This window comes from Geotrypetes seraphini, chromosome 3 (genome assembly GCF_902459505.1).
Source record: "Geotrypetes seraphini chromosome 3, aGeoSer1.1, whole genome shotgun sequence".
Taxonomy (NCBI): domain Eukaryota; kingdom Metazoa; phylum Chordata; class Amphibia; order Gymnophiona; family Dermophiidae; genus Geotrypetes; species Geotrypetes seraphini.
Genome location: NC_047086.1, coordinates 398,739,082 through 398,766,354, shown reverse-complemented (window position 1 = coordinate 398,766,354; position 27,273 = coordinate 398,739,082). Strand labels below are relative to the sequence as shown.

General features: G+C 40.8%; 1 protein-coding gene across 1 annotated transcript in view; it reads left to right on the top strand.

Annotated features, from left to right (window-relative positions):
• Positions 1–27,273, top strand: part of DNAH8 (dynein axonemal heavy chain 8) — a 1,666,792-nt gene that overhangs the window by 1,087,114 nt on the left and 552,405 nt on the right. Inside the window, 2 exon segments of the mRNA XM_033937418.1 lie at positions 5,762–5,923; positions 16,858–17,082. Of these exon segments, the coding sequence (XP_033793309.1) occupies positions 5,762–5,923; positions 16,858–17,082 (387 nt within the window).

Sequence of the window (27,273 nt, the reverse complement as noted above, 5' to 3'; positions counted from 1 at the left end):
ATAACCTGTCACTAAAATCGTCTGTAGTACCTGAAGATTGGAGGGTGGCCAATGTTATGATCTGGGAAATTACAGACCGGTAAGCCTCCCTTCAGTAACGGGCAAAATGGTAGAAACAATTATAAAATATAAAATTGTGGAACACATAGGCAAAGATGATTTAATGAGACAAAGTCGGCATGGGTTCAGCCGAGGGAGATCTTGCCTCACAAATTGCTTGACTTCTTTGGAGGTGTGAATAAACATGTGGTAAAGGTGAGCGGTGAGCCATTTGATATAGTGTATCTAGATTTTCAGAAAACTTTTGACAAAATTCCTCATGAGAGGCTCCTGAGAAAATTAGAGTCATGGAATAGGAGGCAAAGTTCAGTTATGGATTAGGAATTGGTTATTGGATAGAAAACAGAGGGTAGGGTTAAATTGTTATTTTTCTCAATGGAGGAGAATAAACAGTGGAGTGCTGCAGGGGTCTGAACTAGGACTGGTGCTTTTTAACTTAATTATAAATGAGCTGGAAATTGGAACAAGTAAGGATATTAAATTTGAAGATGACACTAAACTGTTCAAAGTTGTTAAAACGCATGCGGATTGTGAAAAATTGCAGGCGGACCTTAGGAAATTGGAAGACTAGACGTCCAAATGGCAGATGAAATTTAATGTGGACAAATGCAAAGTGATGCACATTGGGAAGAATAACCTGAATCATAGTTACCAGATGCTGGGGTCCACCATGGAGATTAGCACCCAAGAAAAGGATCTGGGTATCATCATAGACAATACAATGAAACCTTCTGCCCAATGTGTGGCGGTGGCCAAAAAGCAAACAGGATGCTAGGAATTATTAAAAAAGGGATGGTTAATAAGACTAAGAATGTTATAATGCCTCTGTATTGTTTCATGGTGCGATCTCATCTGAAGTATTGCATTCAATTCTGGTCTCCGTATCTCAAGAAAGATATAGTGGCACTAGAAAAGGTTCAAAGAAGAGCGACCAAGATGATAAAGGGGTTGGAGCTCCTTTCATATGAAAAAAGAGTAAAACAGTTAGGGTTCTTCAGCTTGGAAAAGAGACAGCTGAAGGGAGATATGATTGAAGTTTACAAACTCCTGAGTGGAGTAGAACGGGTACAAGTGGATCGATTTTTCACTTCGTCAAAAATTACAATGACTAGGGGACACTCTATGAAGTTACAGGGAAATTTTTTTTACTCAGAGAATAGTTAAGCTCTGGTATGCGTTGCCAGAGGTTGTGGTAAGAGCAGATAGCGTAGCTGGTTTTAAGAAAGGTTTGGACAAGTTCATGGAGGAAAAATCCATAGTCTTTTTTTGAGAAGACATGGGGGAAGCCACTGTTTGCCCTGGATCGGTAGCATGGAATATTGCTACTCCTTGGATTTTGGCCAGGTACTAGTGACCTGGATAGGCCACCATGAGAATGGGATACTGGGCTTGATGGACCATTGGTCTGACCCACTCAACCAGTTCTTAACCTAGCCCATCACTTTGGGACCTTCCTGAGGGCACTCAGTTTATTTATTAGATATCTGTGTGGAACACTGTCAAAGGCTTTGCTAAAATCTAAATACATCAGAAACTTCATCATTCTCCTTTTTTAAAGGGTTTCCATTAATTTGCTTACCACAGAAGTCAGACTTACCTGCCTGTAATTCCCTACTTCTTGCTTTCTTCCACTTTTGTGGAGAGGGACCACATCCACCCCTCTCCAGTCCTCTGGTACCACTCCTGACTCTAGAGACTCATTGAAAAGGTCAGTTAGCGTAGCCACCAGAACTTCCCTAAGTTCCTTCATCACCCTCAGATGTCCAGGGTCTACTCCTCCTCCATCACTATTCATGGGATCTCTTAACATTCTCGAATCTCACTGCTTGGCATTACCTTCAAGTACTGTGGTCAATGGTAACTTCCCTGGATGTTGCAACCTCTGCAAAAGTTCTCTTGTCTCGGTGGTCACCTTAGCATCATCCCCTTTAAATGCCCCTTCCCTGGATGGTACCAACTTGGAGCAGCCTGTGCTGGTGGATTCAGGGAAAAGCCTGATGAAAGGCATGTCTCTTTGAGTCATGATTACTCTGAGATATCTTTCAGGCTGGGGGGCTCATTGCAGGAATTACTCCATTCAGAGAAGGTGGACTCCCCATCAAAAAGGTTGGTTAATACACTATCTAATTTTTTGAGCCATTTATTTGGCGTTAACAGCTCTTTTTAAGAACACCCTAGAAGGAAAATCAGTAAGGATGTTTTCTGAGAATGCCACAGTAGTAGCATAAGTGAATCAGCAGGGAGGCACCAGAAGTGCTCATTTGAATCAGGAATCTCGTATGTTGTTTTGGTGGGTGAAGCTGCACCTTCAAGCTCTTTCTGTGGCACACGAGGCCGGAGTGCAGACTTTCTCAGTTGCCAAGTCCTGAACCTGGGAGAGTGGTCTCTCTCGTACAGAGCATTTTTTCTTATTCTGAGGCGTTGGAGCAACCAGAAACTCGAAAGTCAAGCGCTTCTTCAGTTGAACAGAGCTAGGAAGTTTAGGGCTAGATTCATTGGTTCAGCCCTGGCCCACTCAGGAACTTCATTACGTCTTTCCGCCTTGGCCCTTGGTGGGATAGTGATTAATCCGGGATTGGTGGTCTTAGTGGCTCTGGATTGGCATCGCTAGCCATGGTATGCGGATCTCATCCATCTTCAGTGGGACAAGAAGCTCAAGCTCCCTCTTCATTGCAACCTGTTCAGTCAGGGACCGGTTCCCAAGGAGAATCCCCAGCGCTTTGGTGTTATGGCATGGCTCCTAAGCGCAAGGCCTTAATTCAGAGGGGCTACTTAGATGTAGTTGTTGCCATTCTTTTGAGGGCCAAGGAGCCCTCTACCATGGTAGTTTATGCCAAGAATTGACACTAATGGTGTACTAGAGACCAGGTGGAACCGTTCCATATGTCCGTTCTGGTGGTCTTAGTCTTCCTCCAGGCCGGTCTTGAGAAAGGCATGGTGGTGGCTTCCTTCAAGGTACAGGTGACAAGCCTTTCCTGTTTTGAGTACACAGCGGTTTCAAGTTTTTATTAAAATTTGATACAATCGCTTATCTAGTTTCCTAAGCGAGGCTCAATTTAATTAAAATTGGGTACCTTACATATTTAAATACAATAAATACAAAAAAACACTGACTAATTTGAACAATAGGAAAGGAAGGGAAGAAGTGTAATCTTTATAGAAAAGGTAACATTTAAGGGAAATACAATTTGGAGGGGATTAGATGAGGAGAAATGAGGTATCTGTCAGTAACGAATTATAGATTATAGGCATCCTTAAATAAAAAATACTCCAAGTTGCTTTTGAAACGGTCAAGGATTTTTTTTCTTTTCTTAAGTGTAATGGCAGGGCATTCCAAAGTTGAGGGCTAACGGAGAAGATGTATTGACATTGTGGACTTATTATCTTCAACGATGGGACAGATAGCAAGTGTTGGTCGTTAGACTGAATGGCAAGATGTATGGATAAGTAGTTTGTTTATAAACTGTGGTTCTGTTGATGATAGTGCTTTAAAAGATAGCAATATTATTTTGAATGAGATTCTATAAGTGATCGGTAGCCGGTGTGCTTTTTCTAGCAGTGGTCAAATGTTTTAGCATTTGTGATAAGCTTAACGACTCTATTTTGGATTATTTGCAGACACATTTTTTCCTTTTTTGTAATTTCCATAAATAAGGAATTGCAGTAGTCAAGCTTAACAATAATGAATGAATCAATATGTTTAGTGATTTAGGCTTGAGGAATTTTGAAGCGGAGCAATTCAAGCATAATATATAAAAACAAGATTTTACCATGCAACTGATATGATCATGGTATGAAAGTTTATGGTCAATGGTGATTCCAAGGATTTTAATCGATGTGACTGTTTGTTAATACTATAGTGTCAAGAGTAATAGGAGTACCTAAGGTCATCCTGATATGACCATATTTTTCAGGGGGGGTGCTTTGTTTGTGTGCTTCGTTTGTGGCCTTCCCTGTGACATCCTTTTCCTATGTGAAATCTTAATATTGCTGAAGCTTTTTTACAGAAAGGGTGGTAAATGTGTGGAACAGTCTCCCATAGGAAGTGGTGGAGACAGAGACACTGTCTGAATTCAAGAAGGCGTAGGATAGGCACTTGGGATCTCTTAGAAAGAGGAAAAGATAATGGTTACTGCAGATGGGCAGACTAGAAGGGCCATTTGCCCTTTATCTGCCATCATGTTTCTATGTTTCCTTTTGAGACGTTTAAGGATGCATCCCTTCTGGATCTTACAGTCAAGACAGTGTTCCTAGTGGCAATTGTTTCTGCAAGGTGTATTTCAAAATTGCAGAAAGCCCTTTCTCTGGTTCACGGAGATAGGGGTTTCCTTTTATACAGTTCATTCCTTTCTTCCAAAAGTGGTTTCAGGATCGGAGAAGAAAGATTAGATATTGCAAAAACTGTATGTGCGAAGAGTCTTACTTCACTACTTAGAGAGGACTAATGACTTCTGTTTTTCTGACCATGTTTGTCCTGACCAGGCAAAGCAGGGTAGGGTCCAAGTCCTTGATTGCCTGTTGACTCCGTATGACCATTTCATTGACTTACATCGCCTGAGGTAAGCAGCCACTGGTTTTTCTGAAAGCTCACTTGACCAGCTTTGTGGATGGAGTCTTTAGCAGTTCCTCTGACCGAGATTTGTAGAGCGGCTACTTGATTTTCCCTTCATACCTTTACCGTGTTTTACAGAGTGGACGTCTTAGCTCGGTCTGGCGCAGCTTTTGGGACTTCAGTGTTACGAGTAGGTTTTTCTGTCCCACCCTAGTGATTCTTTGGTATATCATCTATCATATTGACTCTGGAGGGGATGTAACAGAATGGAAGATTAGGTTCTTATCTTGATAATCTTCTTTCTATTAGTCCCCATCAGAGTCAAGATGACCTATCCTTTCTCTACTCTGTGTTTCTTTGTATTGCCTGAATTTTTTCTTCCTTGGCTGTTTCTCCTTTTAGGCCTCAGTATCTTCCATCTAGCAGGTAGGCCCTATGCAGGTTGGTTTCATGTTGCTGCCATGTTCTTGCCTGTTTATTAATTTTTTGCTTATTTATTGCAGAGCAGAACGGAATACTGTTGTGTGGCGGAGAAATTCCCCGTATCCCCTTTTGTGTTTATGCTTTCTTCTATTGCTATTTGTTTGCTTTTGGACTTAACTGCAGGGACTCTGTGCTTCTCAGCTAAGGGGAGGAGCACAGGAAAAAAGTGTGTGGCTTTCTGCAAGACCTGGTTCCCCAGGCTGAGATAAAGCACCTATTGTATTAACATTGTTGGGACTAACAGAAAGAAGATTACCAAAGGTAAGAACCTAATCTTCCAATATTAGATTAGATTACAAATGTAATCTGCTATTGAGACAGTCATGGGGGAAACCACTGTTTGCTCTAGGTTCAGTAGCATGGAATGTTGCTACTATTTGGGTTTCTGTCAAGAACTTGTGACCTGGATTGGCCACTGTGGCAACAAGATACTGAGCTAAGTGGACCATTAGTCTGACCCAGAATGGCTATTCTTATGTTCTTTTATAATATAGTATTGACAAGCTGTACAGTCCTCTTCATCAACTTTTAATCAAATTTGCACCACTTCTGCTTTTGGGTGTACAAATTTTATGTGAGAATGAAAACTATGTGCAACTGTAACATTTTGCCAGATTCGTGTAACTGCAGCAACATGAATTAATAATTATTTTCATATTTGTGTAGCTGAATACTCCAGTGAATGCAAAAGGCCCTGTAGAGTTGTGGCTGGGAGATTTATTAATTCAACAACAGGCTTCATTACACACTGTTATCAAAGCAGCATATTATCAGATTTCTGATACAGGATTCAATTTGCTGGAATTTCTTGTTAGCTTTCCAGCACAGGTAAGAATATCCTTGTTTTGGTTATAGACTAAAATGGTAACTATTTTGAGGATTACTGAAACCCCATTTTACACAGGGTATTTAGGTGAAAAATGGAATATCTAAAGGGCTCCTTTTACTAAGGTGCGCTAGGGCTTTAACGCATGGAATAGCGCACGCTACATTGCCGCGCACGCTAGATCTTAATGGCAGGATTGAGCTGGCATTAGTTCTAGAAGCGTAGCGCGTGGTAATTTCCTGCGTGTGCTAAAAACGCTAGCACACCTTAGTAAAAGGAGCCCTAAATCAGTGTTTCTCAACTCAGTACTGGAATACCCTCTAGCAGGTCAGGTTTTCAGAATATTCACAATGAATATGCATAAACTTGATTTGCCTACACCCTTGACCTCGACTTTTGACTCGGTAAAGCCTTCAATGGGGTGTCCTCCTGTCTCCACAACTCTGACCTCGAGTCTCATCAGACCTTCCTTGTTTGGATCGTCTTTGGCCTTGAGTACACCTGTCTTATCTTCCCCTGAGCTTCCCTCAGGTCAGATACCTAAGCAGAAGGTTCCTGCGGTGGTCCTCAAGATATCCAAGCATCAGTCCTCCAAGTTGAAGCATGCTTCTCCCGCCACCTCAGAACCTTTAGTCTCAGCAAGTGGTTCAGTTTCAGACTCGGATCCACAATTGCAGGCTACTGTCTAGACCATTTTAGAGCAGGAATTTTTCAGTTACTGAGCAAATACAATCCTGCCTCAACTCTTCTTCCTGCAGTCCAGACTGGGCAATCAGCAGTCTCACACGAGGTTGAGTCTCTACCTGTGCCTCTATGCAAGGAGTCGAGTCTTTGCGAGTATCTGGTCTGGAATCTACACACTCTATGCAAGGAGTCGAGTCTTTGCGAGTGTCTCGTCAGGAATCCTCACACTCCATACAAGGAGCCGAGTCTATGGGAGTGCTTTGAGATTTCTTGATCCAAACCACTGAGTCTATGGAGTTTCGATCTACAGCTTCTAGCCCTATTCATTCACCAGCGGCATTGCCCATTTCCAGGCATAGGGCAAAGTCTCCTTGATCTTACACGAGACCTGCTTCCAGGCAACATTCTCATCATCGATCGAGGCCTTCATCGAGGTGCAGGTCCTCTTCTAGAAAAAAGCCTTCCTCGTCCAGGCCTTCCAGCTCTTCGTGGCCTCCAACTCCTTGATCGAGGACACCAATTGCAGACCCCGAGGACTCAGCTGCTTTCAATGCCTCATCCCAGTCTGTCTATTCCTTGGGCTACCAATACTCCAGAGAGGCTTTGCCTTTGTTTTCCACTCGAGGCGCCTCGAGATCATCTAGTCCTTCTCAAGGCCATGCTCTGGTGGATCAATTGTCCTTTACCTCCTTCCTTCGTCAAATGGCTGACGACCTGGATCTTAAATTGGACGTTGGTTCTAAATACTCTAAGGAGTATTTGGAGGAAATGATCTGCCTCGATCCTCCTGCAGAGTCTCTCAAGCTTTCTCTTGACAGGTTTCTGTCTCAAACTTTCAAACGAAATCTGGAGACTCCTTATGCTATACCTGCTGTTCCAGGCAAATTGGAATCGAGTGCTCAGCCTTTTTGACTGTCTCAAACAGAGCATAACCTCCATCGTTCTGCTTCTGTCCTCTCCTCTCCCCATAGGAGGTCATCTCCATCATTTTTACCATCGATGGAAGTCCATTACAACCGACCTCTGGTTACTGTCAATTATCAGGGAAGGATACTCTCTTCATTTCACTCAGATTCCACCAGAGCTTTCTCCAAGAGAGTATCCTTCCAATCCATCCCAGACCGCCTTTCTTCTTCAGGAAGCTCAAGCTCTGCTTCATCTCCGTGACATCGAGGAAGTTCCCCTGGAACAGCAGGGCAGGGGTTTTTACTCCCGTTACTTCCTAGTTCCGAAGAAAACAGGCGATCTGCGACCCATACTGGATCTCAGGGCTCTCAACAAATTTTTAGTCAAAGAAAAATTTCACATGTTATCCCTGGCATCCCTTTATCCCCTTCTCAATCAGAACGATTGGTTATGCTCTCTGGATCTCAAGGAGGCTTACACTTACATTCCCATTCATCCAGCCTCCCATCAGTATCTCAGATTTCGGGTGGGGAATCTGCATTATCAGTACTCTTCGGCCTTGCATCATCTCCAAGAGTGTTCACCAAGTGCCTGGTGGTGGTAGCAGCAGCTCTAAGGAATCATGGTCTTCAGGTGTTCCCATACCTAGACGACTGGCTCATCAAAGATTCAGCATCTCAGGGGGTTATTGTAGTGACCCAACAGACTACGTGGATCCTCCAAAGTTTGGGATTTGAGATCAACTTCCCCAAGTCCCACCTTCAGCCCTCTCAGAATCTACAGTTCATCAGAGCTGTTCTGAATACTGTCCAACTCAGAGCATTCCTTCCTCAGCAGCGTTTGGATGCTCTTCTTCACTTATGTCACAAAGTATCTTCCCCGTCTTCTCTCTCAGCGAAACACATGATGGTTTTACTCGGTCACATGGCTTCGACCATTCACATGACTCCTTTTGCCAGACTTCACCTCAGAATTCCTCAGTGGACCCTGGCATCTCAGTGGACGCAGGCTTGCGAACCACTCTCTTGACACATTATAGTCACTCGTTCGTTGAGGCAGTCTCTCCACTGGTAGATGCTCTCTTCCAATCTCTCCAAAGGTTTGCTGTTTCAGACACCCCTTCATCAGAAGGTCCTCATGATAGATTCATCGACCTACGCTTGGGGGGCTCACCTCGACGGTCTCCGTACTCAAGGCCATTGGTCCAGCATGGATCATCAGTGTCATATCAATCTGTTGGAAGTCAGAGCGATTTTCAATGCTCTCAAAGCTTTTCAACATCTTCTTCATGACCAAGTAGTCCTCATTCGAATGGACAACCAAGTTGCCATGTATTATGTCAACAAACAGGGAGGAACGGGATCTCCCTCTCTTTGTCAAGAAGCTCTAAAGGTTTGGGGTGGGCAATGCTCCACAACACTTTCCTGAAAGCTGTCTACATCCAAGAGGCGAAAAACTGGCGGACAAATTGAGTCGTCTTCTGCAACCTCACGAATGGACACTCAATTCCTCGCCTCTTCATCACATTTTTTTGCAGTGGGGAACTCCTCAGATAGATCTCTTTGCATCTCCCCACAACCATAAACTGCCTCAGTTCTGCTCCAGAATATATTCTCCTCATCGCCTCGAGGCAGATGCTTTTCTATTGGAATGAACAAATCTCTTCCTGTATGTATTCCCTCCATTCCCTCTCATCCTTAAGACTCTTGTCAAGCTGAAGAACGATCATGCCACCATGATTCTGATAGCTCCTCAGTGACCAAGACAACCTTGGTACTCCCTTCTACTTCAACTCAGCAGCAGGGAGCCATACCTTCTACCAGTTTTTCCATCTCTGCTTACACAGAGTCAAGGATCTCTACTTCATCCCAACCTACAATCTCTACACCTGATAGCTTGGTACCTTTCAACATAACTCCTCTTCAATTTTCTCAGCCTGTATGAGACATTTTAGAGGCTTCTAGAAAGCCTGCCACTAGACAATGCTATCACCAAAAATGGACTAGATTTTCTACGTGGTGCATCTCTCATGACAAGGAGCCTCAAGATTCCTCCTTATCTTCTGTTCTGGATTATCTTTTGCACCTATCTACCTCTAGCCTCAAGTCTACATCTATTCAAGTCCATCTCAGTGCAATTGCTGCTTTCCATCAGCCTATTGAAGGGAAACCCCTCTCTGCTCATCCGGTGGTTTCCAAATTTATGAAAGGACATTTCAGTGTCAAACCTCCTCTCAAACCGCCTCCAGTGGTTTGGGATCTCAATGTTGTTCTTGCTCAGTTAATGAAGCTTCCCTTTGAACCAATGTCTACGGCTCATCTAAAATATCTCACTTGGAAAGTGGTGTTTCTCATTGCCCTCACATCTGCTTGAAGAGTCAGTGAGCTGCAAGCTTTAGTTGCTGATCCACCTTTACAGTTTTCCATCATGACAAGGTGGTCCTCCATATTCATCTAGAATTCTTACCTAAAGTGGTTTCAGAATTTCATCTCAACCAATCTATTGTACTGCCAATGTTTTTTTTCTCAAGAATCAGCTCTTCATACTGTGGACTGTAAAGGTGCTTTGGCCTTCTACTTAGAACGTACCAAACCACACAGATCTGCTTCTCAACTTTCTTGTTTCCTTCGATCCGAACAAGTTGGGACATCCAATCTCTAAGCGTACTATCTCTAAATGGATGGCTGCTTGTATCTCTTTCTGCTATGCCCAGGCTGGACTGCATCTACAGAGTCGAGTCACAGCCCACAAAGTCAGAGCCATGGCGGCTTCAGTAGCTTTCCTCAGATCCACTCCTATTGAGGAAATTTGCAAGGCTACCCTCTGGTCCTCGGTTCATGCTTTCACCTCTCATTATTGTCTGGATACTTTCTCCAGATGGGATGGCCATTTTGGCCAGAGAGTACTACAAAATTTATTCTCCTAAATTGCCAACACTCCCACCATCCCATTCTAGTTAGCTTGGAAGTCACCCAAATGTGAGAATAGGCTGCCTGCTTGTCCTGGGATAAAGCACAGTTACTTACTGTAACAGTTGTTATCCAGGGACAGCAGGCAGCTATTCTCACAACCTACCCACCTCCCCTGGTTGGCTTCTCTGCTAGCTATCTGAACTGAGGTGACGTTCCCTGTGCAGGGCAGGAAGGCACTTGCATATGCGCAGTGCGGCAGACTTGAAACTTCTGATTTTCTACAAGCAAGTCTGCTTGCGAGGCTGTCCACATCCGGGATCAGTGGATGATGTCACCAATATGTGAGAATAGCTGCCTGCTGTCCCTGGATAACAACTCTTACAGTAAGTAACTGTACTTTTCTGTTTTTGACCAGCCTCGCTGAGAATTCCATACTTGTCCCTTAACGTGGGGTTTGAGGGGTTCCCCTTCTGAACCCTCAGGCTGTGTCTCGTTTATCTAAATTTGTACAGTTTCAAATTGTTTATTGTTCTAGTTTGCTGTTTATGCTATGTTTTCCCTTAGAGCAATGATGTTGAAATTGTTTATCCTGAGCAGAATTGATTATGCAGTGGGGAGTCCTCGCACCCCTTCTCTCTTTTTTCTTGTGTTTCCTGTTTGCTATAGATCTACCTGGCTTGTGTACTGACTGAAATTCCAGTGGAGTGTCACAGGATATGATCACAGGAGGAGGAGTTAGACAGTTCAAGGCTGGAAGGGATTGATTACCCTACTGTTTAGCCTACAGAGGAGATTTACAAGAAATAGTATTAGAAGAGATAAGAAACCTAATCTTTCGTTTCCACCTGCTCTACATATTCTGGTTTAATACAGAAGCAAAGAATTTTAATTCCTCTGGATCCAGTTTTTCATCCTGCTCTAGCTTCTATAGTACCACACAAGCATGGGGAAAATGGCTGGGATCTATGTTGCCTACCAGCTTAGCCATAACTTCCATATAAGTTTGGGATAAGGGCTGGGAGCTAACAGTTTGAGTGATCCCTACTTCTTAGGGCTGAGATTGTGATAGCTTTATCACAACTGACACAGGCGCGTAGATATAGCTCTATTTGTGCCTGACTGCTTATATGGAAGCCTAGTAATGGCTGAAATTTGTAAGCGGGATTCTTGAAGCTTTAGTTGTAAGGCTTTTATCTCCCTATAACAATGGGCATAATCTGTGTTTTCATCTAGTGTGGAAGTCTGCAATGTTAGTTCCCCAACTAACCCTCCTTTTACAAAAGCGCGGAAGAGGTTTTAGCTCTGGCCGGTTCACTGAATGCTCGGTGCTGATTTGACGCTCATAAGAACTCTATGACCATTGTAGCAGCACAGAGCATTCAGCATGCCAGCCGGTGCTAAAATCCTCTTCCATGCTTTTGTAAAAGGGGGGAAGGGAAATGTTTTAAGCCTGGTTCCTGACTTGTTTGTATTTTCAAAGCTGCAATCTGATTTTTCAGAGTCTGATTGGTATTGTTATCAAAAACTCTATAATAGCACATTCTTTCTCTTTTCCTTGTAACTTGTCCTTCTAATCTGAATTTTCCTTACATGTGGACCATGTTAAAAAAGCAGCATTTCTTTTACGCTCTTGACGAGGGCTGTTCAAAAAGTATCAGACCTTAATTTTTCTTGCGTAAACAAATAAAGCAAGGGAGGCGTGGTTTGGTGCACGTATTAGGCGACCCTAATGCGCATGCTTGAATATTTTTCCCACCTACAGAAGCTGCCAGTCGCCAGCAGACCACCGATGAGTGAGGAAATCTAAGTGAGCGCTGTCAGGTTTTCGTTTTTGAGAAATTGAAGCTTGGCGATTCCCAAGTGGAAACAATCTGCAAGATTCAACAGGCCTTTGGGGACAAAGCAATGGGCACCACACAGATAAAGGAGTGGTACAACCGCTTCAGAGATGGCCGCATATCAGTGGAAAGTGTAGCATGTTCTGATAGGCCTTCAACATCCAGAAATGAGATCGTCATTGATCAAGTGAGGACCCTGGTGATGCAGGATCGTCGAATCATAATCAGAGAACTTGCAGACAAGGTGAGCAACAGCGTTGGATCCATTCATTCCATTTTGACTGAGGATTTGGGCTTCAGGAGAATTTCAGTGAAGTTCGTGCCAAAGCTGCTAATGATCGAGCAAAAGGAACTCTGTTTGGAAACTGCACAGGATATGCTGGAGACTGTGAACAGTGATCCCAACTTCCTTAGCACAGTGATCACTGGTGATGAGTCCTGGGTTTATGGGTACGACCCAGAAACCAAGTTGATGTCATCACAATGAATGCATTCTTATATAATCCCTATGGAGGCTGAACTCGAGGGTTCTTGTATGTCTGGTAGCTTCTGCTGCAGGGCTACTAAAACTTGTTCCCTTCCCTTTGGGCTACCTGCCCAGGAGTTTCCTGTCATGCTAAGTTAGTAGAAAAGCCAGGTAGATCTATGACAACAGGAAGCAAAGAAAAGAAAGAGAGGGCACGGGAACTCCTGTTGCCAATCAATTCTGCTCAATTATTACACTAAAAACTACGGCCAAAAAAGGCCAACTGTAACGAAACACATAAACATTAGAAAACTGCAAAACAGAGGAAATTTATGGATCGTAGATACAGCCTAAAGATCAGAGGCTGGTCAAAGACAGAAATGTAGCTTATCAGTTACTGATGAGGCGACCTGCGAATTGGAGTAAACAGATGGGCAGGAGTTCAGCCTGCAGAGATTTACAAGAAGGAAGATTAGCAGAGGTAAGAAACCTAATCTTTTATTCTTGTACAATCCCTCTGGAGGCTGAACTCGAGGGACGTATCAAAGCAGTCCCAAATCTCAGGGGGGGGGGGGCCGATGAGCCTGCCGCGAGAACAGAAGCACCAAAGGCCATATCACCATTAGCTGCCACATCAAGCTGGTGAAACCTGGAAAAGGTATAAAGGGCAGCCCATGTAGCTGCCCGACAAATCACATCAGGCAAGACTGCATGAGATTCAGCCAACGAGGAAGCCATTCCTCTGGTAGAGTGAGCCTTCATCCCAAGGGGATGCTTCTTCCCTGCTGCCACATAGGCCGCAGAAATGGCCGCATTTATCCAACATGAAATGGTAGCCTTAGAAGCAGGCTGATCCTGACGCGTGGGGCCCGCCAGGACAACAGATGGTCCAACAGATGGAAGTCATTAGTGGCCTCTAGGTATCTCAGAATGAGACACCGTACATCCAGAGATCGCAAAACACGCTCCTGAGACTTGGAACCCGAAGGAACAAAGGCTGTCAAACAAACTTCCTGGTTGACGTGGAAAGTAGAAATCACTTTCGGAAGAGAAGGCAGTCCTCAAAATCACCGCAGACTCCGTGAAAGGGATCTCTGCATGACAAAGCCTGAAGCTCTGATACTCACCATGCTAATGTCACCACCACCAGGAAGATGTTTCTTAATGGTAAGATCTTTCAGAGAGATCCCATCCAGGGGTTCATAGGGTGGACAAGTCAGGGAGCGTAGGACCAAATTCAGGTTCCACAATGGGCAAGGCAGTCTCAAGGGAGGCCTCAGCCTCCTGGCCCCCTCAAGAACCAGACATCTGGGTGAGAAGCCAGAGAACCCCTGAACGAAGAGGGACCTAAACAGGAGAGTCCCACAATCAGAACACATAGAGAAGAAACCGCCAGACCCTTCCTGAGGCCAGCCTGCAGGAAGTTCAGAACATGAGCCATTGATGGTACCAAAGGGTCCACCTGAAGCCCTGCACACAAGCTTGAAAACACCTCCAGGCTTTCGCATAGGCTGATACAGTTGATTTCCACTTGCTCTGCAGGAGCATGGCGATAACCGCAGAGGGATAACCCCTGGCCATAAGACCAAAGTGGTCCAGATCTTGAACTGCAATCGGCCCCTGTGGGAGCAACCTCCAATGGCATGGAAGATGCAGACCCCTCTCTGAGGACAACCTCAGGTGGTCAGCGTACCAAGGTCTCCTGGGCCATTTCGGAGCCACAAGGATCACCGGACCCCTGTGAGAGGACACCCAGCGCAGCACTTGCCCTATCATAGGCCACGGGGGAAAGACATATAGAAGTTCCCTTTCAGGCCAAGGTTGAACCAGAGCATCGAGTCCTTCGCTGCTGACCTCCCGTCGTCAGCTGAAACATCTGTCGGCCTTCCTGTTCTGAGAAGACGCCATCAGATTGAAGGTAGGATGACCCCAGCGGCGCACTATGGTCTCAAATGCCAGCCCGGACAGGGACCATTCTCCCTGATCCAGAGCATGACGACTAAGAAAGTTTTGACATGGCATTACTCGAGAGGGTTCAGAGGAGAGCGACGCGTCTGATAAAGGGAATGGAAAACCTTTCATACGCTGAGAGATTGGAGAAACTGGGTCTCTTTTCCCTGGAGAAGAGGAGACTTAGAGGGGATATGATAGAGACTTACAAGATCATGAAAGGCATAGAGAGAGTGGAGAGGGACAGATTCTTCAAACTTTCGAATAATAAAAGAACAAGAGGGCATTCAGAAAAGTTGAAAGGGGACAGATTCAAAACGAATGCTAGGAAGTTCTTCTTTACCCAACGTGTGGTGGACACCTGGAATGCGCTTCCAGAGAGTGTAATAGGGCAGAGTATGGTACTGGGGTACAAGAAAGGATTGGACAATTTCCTGCTGGAAAAGGGGATAGAGGGGTATAGGTAGAGGATTATTGCACAGGTCCTGGACCTGTTGGGCCGCCTCGTGAGCGGACTGCTGGGCACGATGGACCTCAGGTCTGATCTGGCAGAGGCATTGCTTATGTTCTTATGTACTACAGAAGCTATGGACATAAGTCAGTAAGCTGTGAGTTTGGAATAAACTTGTATTCATGTTGCTGGTGAATTTTTGCTCTGCTATATTTTGGCTCTTTGGGTTAAGCAGACTCACTAAATGCAGTAATCAGAACTCCACAGTGTTAATCTGTGTGTTTGGAAAGCAGTGCTTTTGTCTCCCCTGTACTTGCATTTGAAATACATTTGCCTTACTAAACCAGCCCATTGCTGTCACAGCTGGAAGCTAATTAGCCATGGAGCAGTGCAGGCTGAGCTACTAACTCACTGCAGGCTAACTAAAGTTTGTTTTCCATTTGGAGTGTGCTTAGTTTTGTTTTGTTAACTCTTGCATTGCAAGGCTGAAGTTGTTGGGCTAGTTCTGCCCATAAGCCTTGCAGGGAAATTACCTGATTGAAACCATTCTTGGAAAGCTTTAGTTTCTATTTTTTGCTCATTCTGGCTAAAGCTTTCCCAGCAAATGCTTTTAGGAGCTCCGGTCTGCTCAGACCCAAGTAAAACAAGATTCTAAGCATAAGATTTTCTGTGGAATCTTTTTCTTTTTGCTTTGCTGGAAATAAATGCTAGTGTTCACACTATATATAAACTGCTCTGGTGAAGAGATCTAAGGAGATTCAAACCAGAAGTCCAGAAGCAGGGAATAGACTATAGCTAAACCATTGGAATGCAGAAACCAGTGTGTTAGGAAAAACTTGCATCTTTGTTTCTTTTGCCTGTATGAGTTTGGACATTTTCAGCAATGTTTGACCGTTGGTCAGAAATAAAACTTGAAACCTTGTTTTTGAAATCATTATATTTATGTGTTTGCCTTTTTGAGATAACTTTCACTTACCTGGTATAATGCACCATAGGCAGGTGCCTAAGAGTGAGTCCTGAAGGGTTCCTTGGTAGTAGAGATCACGCCAGTTCCGTGTTTGGTCGTGAGTTGCCTGGTCCGCTGTGCATATCAGGGACCATGGTTTTGACAAAGCTCCCCTATCCCATACTCTTAAAAGTTGGGAGCAGGAGGTACTGAGAACACCTCCTGCTCCTCCTCCCTCCAACTATAACATAGGGCCTTGGGCCCCTCCCCAATCAAGGTCTTCCTTTAGAAGGAGCCTAAAGAAGGAGCCAATCAGGGACTGCCAACTGACTTTTGTGCCAGCATCAAATACAGGGAACAGCGATTTAAGATCATGGCACCTGTATAACTCTGGGCTCTTCCCTAATGCTGACCCCTGTACTGTCCATGACCTGCCTAGTTTTTTTTTTTACTGTGGTCAGAGGTGATACTCAGTGGCACTTCCCTCTATAGTGCTGTTGAATATAGGGGGGTTAGGCAGCAAAAGGCTATTTCATTGGGCTAAGCCTCTACTGTCCACATAAATGGCTTTGAATATCGTCCAGAATGTAATTTAACAGTTAAATCTATTGCAGTTGTGGATATGAGTAGAAGTGGATCTTGCAAAAATGCTTGGTTTTTACCATGCTGACTATAGTTTACTAATACATTTTCTATGCTTCTTGAAGAAAATGCAGATCTGATCTAATTATGTGCTACATTTGTATATGCATTTATGCACTCCCTCTATCTTCATTCATTTAGGTGGGACTATTGGGAATTCAGATGCTATGGACACGTGATTCAGAAGAAGCCTTACACAGTGCAAGAGATGACAGAAGAGTCATGCAAATAACTAATAAGAAATTTTTGGATATTTTAAACACCCTTATCAACCAGACAACTCATGACCTTACTAAAGTTGAGAGGATCAAGTTTGAAACACTCGTTACCATTCATGTACACCAACGAGACATCTTTGATGATTTGGTAATACAGTAGTTTGATTTTAAATACTGGAAATAAGAATTAGAATACAACAATTTTAGTATTATTTATTTATTTTGTATAAATATATTTATTTATTTATTTTTATTCTTTTTTTTAAATTCTTACATCAAGTGAAATACATGTAATACATTCAATTATACAAAAAAACACTTGAAATTATCATTAAATTTTCTTACAATGTGAATTAAATAAACCCTTTTTCAGAATTTATATCATATTAATATTACAATAGTTTTCCCTCCCTACCCCTTCTATATGTTCTATACATGTGTTATTATATCTGATCAGTGGAATAAATTGTCAATGGTCTCCATATTTTATTAAATTTGTTAATATAACCTTGTTGTAATGCCAATACTTTTTCCATTTTATATATATGACAAATTGAATTCCACCAAAAAGTGTAATTCAATTTAGTGTAATCCTTCCAATTCTGAGTAATTTGCTGTATGGCTACCCCTGTTAAAATTAATAAAAGTTTATTATTATCAGCAGAAATCGGACTTTGTGTTCTCATTGCTGTTCCAAATAATATTGTATCATATGATAGTCCAACATGATTTTCTAATAAATTATTAATTTGGGGCCAAATTAATTTCCAAAAGGAAATAATGCAGGGACAAAAGAATAGTAAATGGTCTAATGTCCCCACTTCTATCTTACAATGCCAGCATCTATTAGATCTACTACTATCTAATTTTTGTAATCTCGTAGGGGTCCATAAAACTCTATGTAATAAAAACAACCATGTTTGACTCATAGATGCTGATCTTGTAGTATGTATTCTCCAGGAACAAAATTTTTGCCATTGAGATGGAGAAATTATCTGTCCTATCTCAATACTCCAAATATCCCTAAGTCCTGATCTCTTTTTTTTGTTTAAAAATTTGTTTATTTTCTTATACCATTTTGCGGCTTGGTGTCCTAGAAAATCCGCTTGAAAACAAAGGATTGGTAAACTATATTGAGTGTTAAGATTCTTCCATTCAGGGAACCCTTCCTGAATGGCCTGCTTCAATTGCATCCATTTAAAATATTGTGTTTTATCTAATCCAAATTTTTGTTGCAATTGTGAAAAACTAAGCAGTGATCCATTTACTATTACATCTTTTAAAGTTCGTATACCTGCTTTTATCCATTGTTTCCATACTATTTTAAATCCACCAATTTTGATCCTGGAGTTTACCCAAATAGATTGATTTAAAGATTTAGTCAAAGGATCTGGTGTTAAATTGCTTATAAATCTTAGTGTTTTCCATGTATCTATTAGAATTCTGTTGTCCTTATATCTCCTAGGCATTGTTATACTGATAAAATGTTCTGGATGTAAAGGAAACATGAGGCGCCATTCTAAATATAACCAGTCGGGTACATTTTCCATGAGATCTGGGAGGATCCAATACATTCCCTGTCTTAAAATATAGGCTTGATGGTACCTATAGAAATTTGGAAAATTTACCCCTCCTTCCTTAATTGTTTTTTGTAATGATGCTAAAGCGATTCTTGGTCTTTTCCCAAACCAAACAAATTTTGTTAGAATATTGTTTAATTTTTTATAAAATGACCCCTGAAAAAATATTGGAATCATACTCATTTGATAACAAACCACAGGTAAAATCATCATTTTAACTGTTTGGACTCTTCCCCACCAAGAAAGATGTAAAGGATTCCATTGCTCGCACATTTCTGTTATTTTTTTTAATAAAAGTTTTTCATTCTCTTTTACTGTGTCATCAATTGTATTTTTTATAAGAATACCTAAATATTTTAGTCCTTCCTCTTTCCATTTAAATGAATATGAATCAAATAATCCTTTGGTGCAATGGATATTAATTGGAAGAACTTCAGATTTTTCCCAATTGATTTTATATCCAGAAAACTTTCCAAACTTTTCTATTAAATTAAGTAGATGTAGAATGGTGTCTTCTGGTTCTCTTAAATATAATAATATATCATCTGCATATGCAGTTAATTTAAATTCCCAATTAGAAAATGTGATTCCCTTTATTCCCTTAGTTTGATTTATTGCAATTAATAAGGGTTCTAGAACGATATCAAATAGTAAGGGAGATAAAGGACAACCCTGTCTAACTCCCCTTAGCAAGTTAAATTTATCAGATAAATTATTGTTTATATTTAATCTTGCTCCAGGGGAGCTATATAATGTTTGAATCATTTTAATAAAACCAGGTCCTATACCAAACCATTCTAGAGTTTGATACATAAACTTCCATTCTACTCTATCAAATGCTTTTTCTGCATCTAATGATATTAGAAAAGCTGGATCATTCAAATTTTTTGCTAAATTTAGAGAATGAAATGCTAATCTAGTGTTATGTGAAGAGTGTCTTTTAGCAACAAATCCTGTTTGATGTACATCAATGATAAAAGGAAGAGCTTTTGCTAATCTTATAGCTAGCACTTTAGCAATTAATTTAGCATCTACATTCATCAAAGATATAGGCCTATAATTTGTTATCAATGTCGGATCCCTGTTTGGTTTTGGTAAGACAATTATAACAGAATCAGCCATAGTTCCTGTTATATTTCCATTATTTATTTGATATTGATATAAATTTAATAGATAAGGTAATAAAATATTTTGAAATGTTTTGTAAAATTCAACAGTATATCCATCTCCACCTGGAGCGGATCCAACTCTAAGAGCTTTCAATGCTGATTCTACTTCTTTTAAAGATATATGTTCTTCTAAACTTCCTTTTATATAATCCGGAATATTTGGTCCAATAAATGCCTTTAAAAATTCTATACCATCTTGTTCTTTATTTTCATAAGTATCAGAAGTGTATAAATCCTTATAAAAATCAAGAAATTGTTTTATAATATCTTCATTACTAGTGTGTGTATTGCCCTGTTTATCCTTAATTGCAATAATCTTAGATTTTCTTTTTTTTGCTTTAATAAAATTTGCTAATAATCTTCCATTTTTATTTGAATTTCCATAATACTGTACTTGCCGACAGAACATATCTTTCCTTACAAATTGAGAAGAAATCTCATTATATTTAACTTTTGTTTTTAATAATTTCTGCAATGTATCATGTTCCCATTTAGTAATTAATTTTTGTTCTAATAATTTAATTTCTTGTTCCAATTGTATAAATTGTTTTTTAAGTTGTTTTTCCATATATGCAGAATATGATATGATATTTCCTCTCATTGTTGCTTTATAAGCGTCCCATAAAATTTCAATGTTTATGTTATCCAAATCATTAAATTGAAAGAATTCATGCATTTTTTCTTTAATATTTTCTATAAATTTTATGTCTGCAAGTAAAGCATTGTTAAATCTCCAAATTGGTTTAGAATAAACAGATATATCATTTTGTAGATCAATCCACACACCAGCATGATCTGATATGATAATAGGATCAATAATTGCTTTCATCACTTTTTGTGCTATGTTATTAGAAACAAATATATAATCAATTCTTGAAAAGGATTTATGGACCTGAGAACAAAAAGAATATTCTTGATCATTAAAATGAAGGATACGCCATATATCTACTAAATCACAAGTTTGTATCAAATTATCTAATCCTAATGATTTCATTATTTTACTTGGTTTTTTATCCAAAATAGGATCCATTACAGCATTGAAATCTCCAGCTACTACTAAATTAGAAGCAGCCAGTGGTAGTAATATCTGTTGAATATTTTTGAAAAACTCCATTTGATTTGAATTAGGAGCATATAAATTGAATAAATCCAGGGTTGTATTCCTCAGATTCATTTTAATATGTACCCATCTTCCTAATGGATCAAATTTTATTAACTTAAAATCTGCTATACATTTTTTATTTATGAGAATAGCTACTCCTGCTTTTTTTCCAACAGCAGGTGCATAAAAACATTTGGACACCCAACCCTCTTTTAGTTTATTAGATTCAATACCTGACAAGTGTGTCTCTTGTATGAAATAAATATCAGCTTTTTGCTTATGAAGAAAATTTAGTACTTTCTTTCGTTTGATTGGATGGTTAAGACCATTGACATTAAGAGAATAAATTTTAAGAGCCATTTAAATTAAAAAGTAATATTTTAATTAAAATTTTATAAATATATTTTTGATCAGATATCCACACATGTTTAATATTTATTCTTCTAGTTATTATTAAACCCTTAATTTTAAGATTTTCTTTAATTAATTTCATCTCCCTTTTCCCACCCCCCTCCCTTCCCTCCCCATTTAGCAAAAATAGTGTATACTTGGTAACACGCATATCATGGTCAGCCATAACACACTCCAAGAAGACCCTTTAGCTTTCCAAATACAGTTTAAGTCATTAAATATTTAAATAAAATTAAAATATAAATAGTTCATATATTATATATCTGTGAATTCAATCAGTTACATATACATTTCTTAGGATATTTTAAAAGTATATTTATTACCATCAATTCATTAATAATTAAATAAATATAGTATTTTTCATTCTATCTCAAAAAACTTTTTCCTCTCATCTTATATTTTATTATAGTAATATCATTAATATGGGAACATAATGATATAGGAACAATAGTTTCACAAGTAAAGAATCTCCCCCCCCATGAGAGAACACCGCTAAAATCACACACCAGGCACATACATCGTTTCTCCACTTATCTGATTCTTTCTCTCTCTCTTCTCATTTTTATTTTCTTCTTTTTCCTTGTCTTCTTTCTTCTTCTTTTCTTAAGGAGATTATATTGAATAGTTCTTTACGATCTTCCAAAGTTATTGTAATCCATTTTCTGATTTCTTCTTCTTCTTTTTTCTTCTTATATTTTATATTATATGTTCATGTTGTGTTTCCGGTATGAAAAAAATCCATTTCCTGCGTTCCTTACGCATAGACCTTCGGGATTGTAAGTTTTTAGATTTTTTAAGTCATTTTAAAGAGAGAAGAGGAAACACAATTTAAACAAGCATATATATGCGTCCGGTGTGCGACCCCGCAGCAGTCTCACCACAGGAAAAGAAAAATTTCACCCGAAAAACCATTCCCCTCAATTTTTTATTATTATTTTTTTTTAATCTCTGATGTTCCCACCAATATATTCTGTCTGTAATCAATTTCAAAGCAGGCTTTTAGTTATATTATCCTTTCTATATTACATTCATTTAAATTTATGTTAACTTTTTTTTCCATATTTTATATTATAATTATTTCCTGTTAAACTTACAAACATATAATTGCATTAAGCCTTTGAAATTTATTTATTTTTTTTTTTTTTAGAATGTCTGTTACATTCTAGTTCTATTGTAAGAGAGACGTTGAAAAGAATATATTTGAAGCTAAATAAAAACATTCTAAATCGTTGCATTTTGAAATATAGTAAATTCTTTAAAGTTATTTTTCTCTATATAATTAATATATGATGATATATATAGTATAATATTTCCCCAAATTTATATTAATAAATTAAAGACATATTATTCAAAATTAGGATAACATAGGTATTTCTTGAGTTTGAATAAATTTCTCTAGTTTCTCAGCATCATCAAATGTAAAAGTTTTATTTCCGATGGTAACCTTCATGTTTGCAGGATACATTAATCCAAACTTTGCACCTAATTCTCTTAGTTTTGGCCTCAATTCCAACAACTTTTTCCTTTTTATAGCTGTGTTTTTAGCAAAATCAGGAACAAAGTGGATATAAGCATCTTGATATTTAAGACCTTTATTTTGCTTTGCTAGTTGAAGTATTTCTAAGACCTGTTGGTGGCGCAATAGTTTGAATATAAATGGTCTTGGTCCATGTTGATTTTCTCCTCTCTTCATAGGGCACTCTATGTGCTCTTTCTACCTCTATGGGATATTTTGTTTTTATAGGAAGTAGTTTGGGTAACAGATTTTCAATAAAGAGTACCGGATTTCCCTTTTCTGCTCCTTCTGGTAATCCAATCAAACGGACATTACTTCTTCTTTCTCGATTAGAATAATCTTCAATTTCTTTAGTAAGTATTTCTATTTTTTTTCTATCTGTTCGACTGTAACTTGCTTCTTCTTCTATAAACATCATTCTTTCTTCTAGATTATTTGACTTTAATTCCAGGAGATCCATTTTTTTGTTTAGCGCTGAAACGTCCTCTGATATATTCGTAACTTTTTTCGTTAATACTGATAGCATTTCTTTTATTTCCTTTAGTTCTTTTACTACTTCTATATCTGTCATTTTTGAACCTGTCTCCTGTTCCGGTTTTGATCTTTTGCTGCTACCAGCCACCGCAAAGTCATTTTTGTTCTGTTTTCCTGTTGCCATTCTTTTATCTTGTCTTCTTTATTAATCCAAGCTTTTTTTTTTCCTTATTTTTAAAGTTTTTTTTAGACTTTTTGCAGACTTTCAAGGTCTTTTTCTTGGAGCTCACTTATTAGCCAACCTTCCTCATGCGCTTCCAAGCCACGCCCCCCTTATTTATTTGTTTTAAAAAATGTCTATACTGTTTACAACTAAATGGTTAACAGAATATACATACTGTCACAAGCCCGAGTCCAATGCCGGCCTTGTGCCAGGGAAGAGTCACAAAAATCACTCCCTGAAACTAGTCCGGGCTGACCATGTTATCCCTGATAGACAAGAGCAAGAACAGGAAGCACAGGCTGTGTTTAAACCTAAGGCAGAACACAGCCTGATGAAAACTGGTAAGGACTCTTTAAATCCTCCATTTTGTGTCAAGCTGGCTAAGCAGGGGAGAAGGAAAACACAGCTGAAGGAAGTTCAGCCCTGGAGTAGGGCTGGGCGTGGTACAGCAGCTTGGCAGCATTTAGAGGGCTGGCTGACCAAGAGGAAGGGAGACAGAGGAGAAGCTCTCATGTGGAAGGAGTCTCCTAGTCCCCCTGAGCCAAGGGACATTGAGATGTTGGACACTGAACTAGAGGATACAACCCTGGTAAATCCTGAAGGTGAAGCTATGGAGTACAGCACTTTACCTGAGGTGGGAATGGGTGAAGAAATGGAAACTAATTAATTTGGAATTGTTTTTTTTTGTGTGCTGAGTTTTGTTAAATGTTTCCTTTTCTGTTGAACCTGAGGATTTGCTTGAAGTCTGCTAATGAATGGAAGATATGCTAGTCAAGGGTTTTGCTGTTGTGAGAGAGTTTTTTTGTCTTGCTTATCAAGAGCTGCTGTGGAACAAAACTTCAGCAAGCAGGTGTGAATATCCTGGAAGTTTGAGACAGGATTTACACTGTGTCATGGTGAATAGTTTGAGAGTTTATTTTTCTTTTGGATACCAAAGAACCCTTTGACAAATCTACCAATATTTGTTGCTGCATTTGATGAGGCTGTACAGTGCAGTATACCACACAGAGTTTGCCAATTTCCAATAAGACTCTGGAGGAGTCAAGGACTATTAAGGGACTTTATTATACCTGGGACATTGCTAAGGAACTTTGAAACAGATTTCCAGACCAGGCTGGTTTCTTTCATGTTATGTGGTATGTTTTTGCCAAAGACCTTTTTTTTTTTGAATACATTTTTCTTTTGATGCATTTTACTTTGATTTGTGAATTGAACAATAAATTTGACTTTTGTTATTCATTACTTACTTGTGTGAGGCCATCCTGTTTTTTCACATAAGATAAGTTTATGTACAACAGGGACTTCCTCCTTCTTGAGGAAGCACGCTGGGGAGAATATTGCGAGCGTGAGCCGGTTACTGTGAGCTTTGAGGACCGGCCACGCTACACGTGGTATCAGAGTGGGATACAGCACCCCCTGTTGTTGAAAAATTTTTTTTTTGGAAAAAAAAAATAATTGTTTTTTTTTTTTGGGACTTACTTTTGAATTTGTGGGAGCTGAGAAGCTGTGGACTTATGCTGGTGGACTAAGTACTTACAGACACCGGAAAACAAGCCACAGGACAACCGGAAATCAGCTGCGCTGGGACCTTGGAAGCCGGTGTTCCAGTTCTTTTGGGAGAGCAGTTCCAAGCTCAGAGAGGCTCGGAGTCGGACGCAAGACCCATCCTGGAGAGCAGTGGTATCCAGACCAGAGTCGGTGTGTTCCCGAGTACCAGAGTGATACAGTGCGCAGACTCATCAGTACCGCGGGTAAGAGTACCTAATCTAACGGGCTGTTGAGGATAAAAGTATCACTCAGGGAGGCTGGTCGGCTACACTGTGGGAGGAGGGTCAGGCAAAACTTAAAAGGAGCCACACTTGGTTTTTGTTTTCTTTTTGTTCCATTTCAGGTGTTGGAGATGGAGCAGCAGCAGGTGTTGGCCTTGATCACTGGAGAACGCCAGAAGCAGATCCAGGAGATGCAGGAGGTCTTCCAGACAAGTCAGGACCGCTGGAACCAGGCGCAGGACCGCGCACAGACACAGCACCAAGAACTCATGGCTGCAATGGGGGAGCAATCAAGACTGTTTGCACAGTTTCTTCAAGCCCCAAGACAACCGATGATGGGTGCACCGCTATTAAATCCAGCACCCCAACAGCTGGTAGGAGCCAATCCTTTGGCTTGGATGCACTTACATAAAATTACACCCACTGATGAACCTGATGACTTTTTATCAGCCTTTGAAAGGACGGCCAATGCCGCTGGTTGGCCGCAGGAACAGTGGGCAGCACGATTGCTACCATGTTTGGCGGGCGAGACTTTGGCTGCCTTCCAAACCTTGAACCCTGATTTAGCCAGCAACTACCAAAATGTTAAAGCACACATTTTAGACTACTTAGGCTACACACATGAACATTATAGGCAGAAATTTAGATCGGCCATAATGGGAGAATACGAAAGACCTAAGGCCCTTGTCCAACGCCTAACTAAAATGGCTGAATGCTGGTTACAACCTTGCCTAGCTGACCCTAGGGCACTCTTTGCTGAGGTTATTAAAGAGCAATGCCTCGAATCAATGCCCAAGGAGCTCAGAGGCTGGGTGCAAAAGCAAGGATGTAAGAGCTTGATGCAAGTTTTGGAAGTATCTGAGGCTTATTTGGATGCTAGGGGTTCTGCAGGGGAAGTTAGGGTAGTTCCTTCTTCCCGAGGTGAGGTAGGGAAAGAGTCTATACCTACCAATAGACACACCATTCCCCAAAAGCCATCCTTTAGGGAAATGAAAACTTCTGAGCCCGGGGGTCCCGCACGTAGGGAAGGACCCAAATGTTTTAGCTGTGGTAATGTAGGCCATACACAACAGAACTGCAGGGTGAAGAAGGACTTAGTGGTCATACGGGATTCACAGATACCAGATAGAGCTGGCTCATATTTGACTCAGGTGTGTATAGGCGGACACCTTACATCGGCTATGGTGGACACAGGGGCTGATCAATCTATGGTAGCAGCACACTGGTGGGAGAAGGTCCGCCCCAGGAGGAAGGAGATAAGGAATGAAGGTTCTATTACGATCCGATGTATCCATGGGGATAGTATTAGGCATACGCTGAAAGACACCACTATGTTGCACAAAAGTAGAGTGTATCGGGTAAAGCTAGCGGTAGTCCCGGAAGCCCCATTTGATGTGATATTAGGGCGCGACTGGGATGGCCTGGGGGAATTTCTAGGGAATAAGCAGGGATTGGTTAACACACGCTCCCAGAAACCCCCTGGAGACAAAGAGGAGGATGAATTGGGAAAGGTGTTCCCTTTTAAGGAAGGAGTATTTTGTAGGTATCCACAGAGGCCAGTAAAGGGAACTAAGACTAGCAACAAAAGACAAAAACAGCAACGTAGTCAGGTTCTGCGGCAGGTTGCAGGTAAACAAGAGATCCCTTATTTACCACAGGAAGTAATGGACCTGTTTCCTACCTTCTCAGTGGAGCAGAAGGCAGATGCTTCATTAAAGGAGGCTTGGCAACAGGCTTCAGAGCCTCAACGGGGGAAAGGCCCCTTTAGGTTAAAGAGGGGGTTATTGTACCATAAAGAAATGAATGGGAGTACGGAGGCCATGGAAGAACAGTTAGTGGTACCGAGGGGTTTTAGAAAAGTTATTCTTCAAACTGCTCACGATCACCCCATGTCTGGGCATAAGGGAGCTGAGGCTACTTTGAAGCAGGTACTACGGAGATTTTTATGGCCCGGGATAAGGCAGGATGTGCTTAATTTTTGTTCCGCCTGTCCTACCTGTCAGAAGTTGACCCTGGCGAAACCTCTACGGGCGCCCATGATTTCCATACCTCGGGTGGAAGATCCCCTTAGTCGAGTGGCAATGGACATAGTGGG